Genomic DNA, 8,316 nt, shown 5'->3' on the forward strand with positions numbered 1-8,316 from the left:
ATCAGAAGCAGAGAAGGGCGGGTCAGTGAGAAGCCTGTAAACACGGCTTCGGTTCAGCTGTACATGTTGCCGACCAGCTTGGCAACATGGACTGGAGCAAGAGTTTCAGAGTGGTGAGTTATTAATCTGTAACAAAAGGATCTTTCATCCATAAAGTTTTAACTGAGCTCTGTCTCTACATCACAGGAACAACTTTATGTCCACTGACTGCCTGGAGGGTAGCTAGTGTTTGGAAGGGAGAGGAGAGCTGTGTGCTGCAGCTCGCTGTTTTTCCGGTGGTGTTTTTGAGGGCGTGTCAGAGTAGCCGTTCGGCGAGCGTTATATGAGGCGCATTTAGCTTTCATTCCTGTGTCGTCACAGGGATGAAAGGGAAAGTTTTCTGTGGGAGATGGGAACTCCCTTTGGGCTGGACTTTGGGCTTTTTCACTTTGCAAACCTGTTACATGCACAAAAAAATTATAAAACTCAATAAAGGAGAGGGAAAAAGCCAAAAAGCATAATACCAGCTTTTTAATTATTGTTGTTAAAAAACATGATGATAATAATAATAATAAATAAATGTAGGCCATTTTGTTCCTACTGGTTTTCCTTCATGCCTTCATAATTTGGCTAATAAGATGCTAAAACAGTTGAATTGCATTTTATGTGGTCTTAAAAAGTCTTAAATTTAAATTTGCAGAACTTTAACCCTGCAGAAGCTCTGTCTCAGCATTGTTGTTGCACCTGGAAATCTAATTTTAGTGTCTCTGTCTTTTTATAGTGTATGCATCAGTCAGCCTGTACCTCCTCGTGCAGAGGCCAGGAACACTTATTCTGTACGATGACGTCCTGCAGGTGCTGTCTGGGTCCCCAGGTAAAGTATATTATTCTTTCTCTGAGGAAACCTGAATGTTTCACGATCATGCTGTCATACCTTGACTTTACGAAGGATTATTAGCTTATCCCACGGAACTGAGTCACAATTTGTCGTTCCAATATTTAAGAAATGTTATATAATGTAGGCCCATAAGGGAACAGTTGTGCTATTTTGGTCACTTGAGAAAGTCAGTTTGACTCTTCAACAGTTATTCTGTCATCACATCTTAAATTATTCTGTCTCCAGCAGAGCGTGATGATAGATTCACACCCCTCCCCCGTCCCCCCTACATCTGTTCAGACCATTTACATGACCCTGTGTTATTTGCTGCTGCTATCACCATAGCAACAGCTGCAGCAGAGTACTTTGTTGTAGTTTTTACAAATACACCTCAGTCACATCCGCCTACGCATATCTGTAATACACCAAGTAAGATCAGTGTGTTTACATCTTTTTTGGAGATATCAAGACAAAATACATAAGGTGTTGATGTATGATGTGCAGAACTGGGAGTGTGATTGTGTCTCTGCAGGAGCTCGTAACCAGCCGCTGGTGCAGCTCCAGAGGAAGTCCCTTCAGCTGCCGTCCAACTCCAACTACACGGCGCTGTCTGCTGCGCTGACCACGGCCAAGACTCAGTATGAAATGGGAGGTTTCCCGTTTCTCCTGGGCCAAGAGACCAACAGCTCAGGTTGGTGTCTGTCTCAGAAATCAATGACGAGAATGATCTACTATATGGCCAAAAGTGTGTGGACAGATAATTTTGTGTACATTACTTGCGCTGTGTTTGCTGGTTTGGTCTATCCCCCTTATTGAAGGCATATCTTAATGCTGCAACAGTGTTCTTCTAGCGATGTGGCAACACTTTGTTTTTGTCCCTTTCTTGTTTCAACATGACAATGCCTTCACAGATACCCGTAGAAGGAACTGGAACACCAACTGAGATCCACACCTGGTCACTGATACTATTGTGGCTTATTGGGATCAAATCCCTGCAGCCAGGTTCAACATCTGGTGGAAAGACCGAAACCAGAAGAGCGGATGCTGGTATAGCAGCAGATTAATGGTCCTGGTTTTGGGATGAGATGTTCATCCACTACATATGGGAGTAATGCAGCCACATACTTTTGGACATGTAGGATCATCTTCAGTGTCTGCACTGCGTATGACAAGTTGACTTTAAAATTGTCTTCTGCACCCATGTGATCTTGATTGACAGAAGTCAAATCATGCGATGAGAGAGAGACATTCATGGCCATTCACACATTGATGGAAAGAGAGCCCAGTTGCACAAATGACTGCCCAAATTAAAAAAATAAGTGTCAGAAATCTGAGAGTGAGAGAGTGATTTATGACAGAGCAAACTTACCTGCCTCAAATATCCCATATCATCAGGTTGTAAGACTGTAGCATTGCGATGAAAGTGACTTCCTCTGTTCAGGTGCAGAAACAGGGTGGACAGACTTGACGGCTTTGGCAGTGGTCAGCATTCAGCTCTTTGACAAAGATGGCAGTGCGATCCAGGTCTCAGATCCGATCCACATCTCTGTGCCGCTGCCATCCGACACCCGCAACAGGATGGCCACTAGTGTACCTGCCTGGCTGTATCAGCCTAAGACGGGTAAGGGAGGCAGTATGTATTGGATCATGTTTGGTACTGTAAAATGTATTTTCCTGTTTTTCTATAATTTAGGTGTTAGATTTTCTTGTGAATGTAGTCTATACCTTTAAACTGAATGCAGGATATGTAATGACAGTGCTAAACATTTATCCAGGGCTGTGGATTAGGAACGGGACGGGCTACATCAAAAAGGACGGCCAACAGTTCGTCTGGAACGTTGTGGTTCCTCAGATGGGATACTGGTTAGCTGCCTTCCCTTCGTCTTCAGGTACTGTAACTCATCTCACGCTCCACGCTGCTGTTTGTGCTGTTCTTTATCATCAGCATTGCTGCTGTGCCAGCAGATGTTCCTGTATGTCTCTTGGGAGAAAATATGTAATGCTCTCTTTGATGTTGAAGGCCAGGTGTTGTTGCCCATAACAGCCTATTGAAATTGTTACATGGAAAGAGTTGATTTGGTGCTCTTCTCAGCTGTTTTGATGTAAATATCACATGTATGCCAGTTTCCCTGGAACAAATTAAATCACATAACTCTAAAACCATTAATGTTTCACACTTAAATGCATTAGCTTGGTGATATTCTGTATTTTTCATACTGTTTTCACATCCAATGATAAGACCAAACCCAACAATGAATGTATCCAAGGGCACACTGTGCAAGAGAAGAGGTAGACAGACAGCAGAACAAACCACTGTGAGGCATAGGAGGGCACATTGTACTCGTAGTAGAGATGACAGACAACAGTGGTAATGTTTGATTGTTGAAATCAAGATGATCAAAACAATTGATATTGCTAGGGACAAGTCAGTAGTTGCTGGATATTCGTAGCGACATGTGCAACTTTTGCTTTCGTTTTATTTATTTTATTTGTATATATTCTTTGGCAGTGATAATTAAACAATGTTTGTTTCATCAAGGTCATCATCAGGCAAACATTAATGGGAAAGAAAAGCAAACTATAAATACAAGTGTTGCGAAGGTGAAGTTTCAGAGTGATTCTTAGACGACTTTCTGCATTTAATTTTCTTGCAGGATTGGGTCTATCTCATCCAGGCTTGAGGGACATCACCACCTACCACACCCTGTTCCTGCTCTCCATCCTGGGCTCGTTGGCCCTGCTGGTTCTCATCCTGCTCTGTGTGCTGCTCTACTACTGCAGGTGTGGGGAGCGTAGGCGAAGGTCTCAGTTTTAGGTTTCTATCAATAGCACTGATTTTGGTGGTGATAATTGCAGATAATGTGTGAATGTGGGTTTAATTTTCGGCTGTCGTTAGATAAGACTATTCTTTTAATCCCCAGGATAACAGGTTCCTCTTAGATTTCTGACCTTCAGTGTCTGTTTACCTTTCAGGCGGAAGTGTTTAAAACCTCGCCGCCAGCAAGGGAAACCCCACTCGTCCAATCTAAATGGCGCAAAGAGAGACCAGGGTACATCCACTTCACGCCTAAATCTGATCTGTGGAGGCCATGTTGAGTCTGGCACCTCTAACGACAAATCTGAGCTGTCCCCATCTAGAGACTATCAGAGTTCGAAGGAGGACTTAACCAAGCATGTTCCAGCCCACATGCTGCGACACGCAAAGGGAAAAAATGCATCAGGTCCCCAACGGGGTGAAAGCTTCCCCATGAAGGTTACTCGTGCCACAGAGACCAACAACCTGGACAACCCTTTGCTGCATGAAGACTACAACCGGAGCTACAGTCCGATGGAGGGCAAAGAGTCTGAATATCACCGACACCACAACGCTAACGACAATCGGGGATACTCGTCTGATCCCCCGTCCCCGCCTCGCTTCCAAGGCTATGTGCCAAACCAGTCTGACAAACCACCTGATTATTCAGCAGCAGCTGCAGACAGCCTTGCCAGACCCACCTCCCTCAACACCCAACCAGGACAGATCATCTTCTGCAGCTCCATTGACCAGATGAAGGAGAACATGTACCGTAGCATGGTGCCAACCCTGGTCATCCCAGCCCACTATATGCGCCTGCCCTCTGAGTTTTCTGGTAAAGATGGCAAAGACCAGAAGGAGCAAGACAAAGATGGCGCACAGATGGCAGGAGGCCAGCAGCATCATCACCACCACTCCCAGAAACAAGGCCAACAGCAGCAAGGTGGATCCCAAGGTGACGACTCTGAGGAGCCGAGCTGGGCGTCCGACTCCTCTGGTGGACCTGTGACCATCCCTGTGCTCTTCAACGACTCCACCATGGCTCAGATGAATGGGGAACTGCAGGCTCTGACTGAGAAGAAGCTACTGGAACTCGGTGTTAAACAGCACCCGAGGGCATGGTTTATCTCCCTGGATGGACGCGCTAACGCTCATGTGCGCCACTCCTACATAGATGCTGGGAATGACCTCAGTGGCGGTGGTGTGGGTGGATTCTTAGGTGGTCCCAGCAGCGCTTCCCGAGACATCAACCTTGAACCACCTCTGGAGGCCCAAGAACGCAAGTCAGCAATCAACCGGAAGGGAAAAGATGATCGTTGGGGGACGGGAGGACGGAAGGGCCACGGTGTTAGCAGCAGCGGCGGGAAGAGTTACTCCAAGCTGGCCTACCCTGACCACAGCGAGCCCAGCAGCAGCGAGGGGCGCCCGGTCTCACCCGAGGAGAACTCCCTCACCCCTCTTCTTGATGAAGGCCCATCCTCTCGAGGATCCACCATCCCCAGAAGAGGACGCAGTCGTGTGAACAGCGCCCGCAGCAGCAACAGCGAGAACCGCCGCGACTCCATGACCAGCCCTGAGGATGATCCTGATGACAAAGAGGAGAACAAAAAGAGCCCCTGGCAGAAGATTGAAGACAGGCCTCTCATGGTCTTCCACCCCAGGAAGTGAGCTTTTCGAACTTACTGGACACTGGACCTTGTAACAATCTTTTCAAAGCAAACGTGAAGAAGAAGAGTGTTGTTTCCACAGAGATAGATCACAATAAGCACAACCATGCTTCACTGGTCCATTTTTAAGGTTGTTGTTTGACCTTTGTGTTCCCGACGAGGTGCGTTTGCACTTTCTTATAAGTCTCGTAGTCTCACTGTCAGTTAATCTTACTGGTTTCCACTGAGATGATCCATAGTATTCTGAAACCTATCCAGTTTATTGTGAATACGTCACCTTTCACATCACTGAGGCATCGTCTGAGACATTGCGTACACTGACTGTGGAAATAGCCATTTTATAGAGCAGAATATAAGAGTAAAGCACTTACTAATAATTTGATAATAGATTGATTGATACTTACCAAGTATTTGGAAGTGGATGACATTTTGTATGTTATTGATGGGTATTTAGGCGAATTAGATTTCCTTCCCTGGACTAATGCGACACAAAGGCTCATGTGAATGCCGGGCCTGTGTTTCCTTGACTACCACCCTGCCCTAAACTGTAACTAGGATAAGTTTTCTTTAAAGGATACCACTTCCCAAAGCTTGAATATGGAGGGAACCTATCTGTCAGTTGTACTGATTTTTTTTCTTGAGCCCCCTGTGAACGGATAATGCAATCTACATCCATTATAACGACTTGTATTTTGCTCCTTCAGGGATTTACTTGATTTCCTTTTCATCCTGTACCGTGTTCATGTGTTGAAATTACTTATTCAGATAGTAACTGATTTGTTGAGCATCATCTTCAAGTGTTTCTGTCATCTTTTCAGTCATTGATTTATTGCAGTGATCTACAATTCTGCCCAAATTTTGCATTTTTGCCTTTTGCCTGTTGTAGAGTTTTTTCAGCTTGACAGAGACCTCTTTGCAGTTTCTGTTGTGTAAATAGATCCCCGAACATTTGAAAGACCATTTGGTATAGAAAGTTTGCATGCATATGAATGTATGAAGTAAACAGAAGGCACCAAAAGCCCCCCACAGTTCACCGGGCTAATGCGTAGACAACCCCTAATTGCCAAGAAACATGGGTAAGTCTAAAGAGACACGGTTGAGCAAAAACATCACTTTACTTGAAGACTTTCCTGTTTAATATCATACTGAGATCTACAGGGGTTGTTTGTAGACAGGGCCTGGAACACTTTTCTCCTGTAAGTGCCTTCTTTCACATAGGATCGAGTGATAGGCATGCAGGTCCCTTTTAAAAATGCAGTTCCTCGTCACCTAAACACAGCTGTCGAGGTCCGCAGGCACCAATAAGCACACTGCATTGTGGTAACATCAACACACGTCACTCTGGGGAGCATGCTTGCCAAATCTGACAACTTCGCGTGCGGCTGATATGTCCTTGAATATTTTAATTTCATATATCTGTCCTCTTTTTCACCAAACTTGTAAATGGTATGATGAACTATATGAGATTTTATCTGTATACGATGTGCATGTAACACGTAGAATAGGGTGTTTTTAATGAAACCTTTTTTTGAAAGGATGTTTGGCACAAAATGTGATGCATTGACGCATTGAATTGTGTTGCCAAATGAACTTGGTTATATGAAGATACACTGACTTTTTTCCCTTAATCCAGTTCTAACAAAATTCACTTCCGGTCGTAAATGTTTACAACAATAACATACTGACCAACACGCTCCCGCTGTTACTAGCATCACTGCCCACGACGCATCAGCAACTGTGAACTTAATTATGTCATCTAGCAGATTTGTAAAAGCTCACCAGTTTAGAAAACTTGAAGAGGTTAATGTTTGATTTTATTTTTTTGCAGAGGTTGATTATGAAGTGAAAATCTTGAAGACTTGTATAAAAGTCATGCTGACTTGTTGGTCCTTTTCACCATTTGCTCGCTGTTCATGCGCCTGTGTCAGTAGCCTACAGTACAAACTGAAAATGTGATGTATAGTTCAAAGTCTGAAGAGTAACCCCGCCATGAAACAATTTCCTGCTGAACTGTTGTGTCCACTGCTGTAAATGTACGTTTTTTGGGACCAGATATTGAATTATTATAAAATGTGCAATTGTGGCTTTCCTTGCTTGTTTTTGTTTTACAAGAGAAAATCTGTTTTCTTGGTAGATTTTGTGAATGTGTGTTTTGGACAGAGATTGTTCAGTCACAGCCTGATTCACACACAAGAACTGAATCCCTGAGAGAACACATTAAACCTGGTAAACCGCTTTGTTGGATCTTTTTGATAGTACGTACAATTCATATGAGGTTCAGGAGGATTGAACTGTAGGCCTCCATCCTGTGCAGTAAATCATTTGCTTCATAAACCTGGTCAGATGTTTGTAAACTGTAAATTGATTCTTTCTGTACATGAGACGAAATAGAAATAAATTTGTTCTCACGGTCATTCAGAGTTTGTGATTTAATTTAGATGAAAAGGACAAAACTAAAAACATTTAAATTATGGCTGAGACCATTTGACTGTTTATATTTGAAGACAAGTTCATTTGTAGAGCACCTTTCAACAAGAAGGCAATTGAAAGTGCTTTAAATAATAAAATTAGATATAAACAGAGGAACAGTCAGTCTAGTGGTCAAATTTGAGAGGTACAGATTTTTGCAATCCACATCCCAACTTGTAAGGTGTCTTTTGATTTGTATTTTAATGGCATATAATCTTTCGCAGTAATTAAGTAACTATGTGTCGTTCTTAAACAATTTAAATGAAAGAATATTTTCATCAAGGACTTCATCAGGCAAACATGAATGTGAAACAAAAGCAAACTATTTATATAAACAAATAGGACAGAGAAATGTCAGCTCCACCTGCAGTTATGCCAAAACAATCTACTACTGTATGTACATAAAACACATAATATACCGTAGCCTGTATGTGATAATACACACAATGCACAGTGACCACAAGATGTGAATAAATAGACTGATGTGATCTCCCTCTTACAGATGAAGATTGTCAGTTTTCTCTAAATAG

The 8,316-nt window shown here is 43.2% G+C and overlaps 1 protein-coding gene across 2 annotated transcripts in view; it reads left to right on the forward strand.

Annotated features, from left to right (window-relative positions):
* Window positions 1-7,731, forward strand: part of LOC123982636 (protein FAM171A2) — a 14,513-nt gene extending 6,782 nt beyond the window's left edge. The window contains exons 3-8 of one of the 2 annotated variants that reach the window (XM_046068300.1): window positions 761-853; window positions 1,389-1,547; window positions 2,298-2,477; window positions 2,632-2,745; window positions 3,511-3,658; window positions 3,830-7,731. In XM_046068300.1, coding sequence (XP_045924256.1) covers window positions 761-853; window positions 1,389-1,547; window positions 2,298-2,477; window positions 2,632-2,745; window positions 3,511-3,658; window positions 3,830-5,318 — 2,183 coding nt within the window. In that variant the 3' untranslated portion in view covers window positions 5,319-7,731. The remainder of the gene's footprint in view (window positions 1-760; window positions 854-1,388; window positions 1,548-2,297; window positions 2,478-2,631; window positions 2,746-3,510; window positions 3,659-3,829) is intronic. The other variant, XM_046068301.1, reaches the window with a different exon arrangement.
* The last annotated feature ends 585 nt before the right edge of the window (window positions 7,732-8,316 follow it).

The sequence above is a fragment of the Micropterus dolomieu genome, linkage group LG14, assembly GCF_021292245.1.
Source record: "Micropterus dolomieu isolate WLL.071019.BEF.003 ecotype Adirondacks linkage group LG14, ASM2129224v1, whole genome shotgun sequence".
Classification (NCBI taxonomy): domain Eukaryota; kingdom Metazoa; phylum Chordata; class Actinopteri; order Centrarchiformes; family Centrarchidae; genus Micropterus; species Micropterus dolomieu.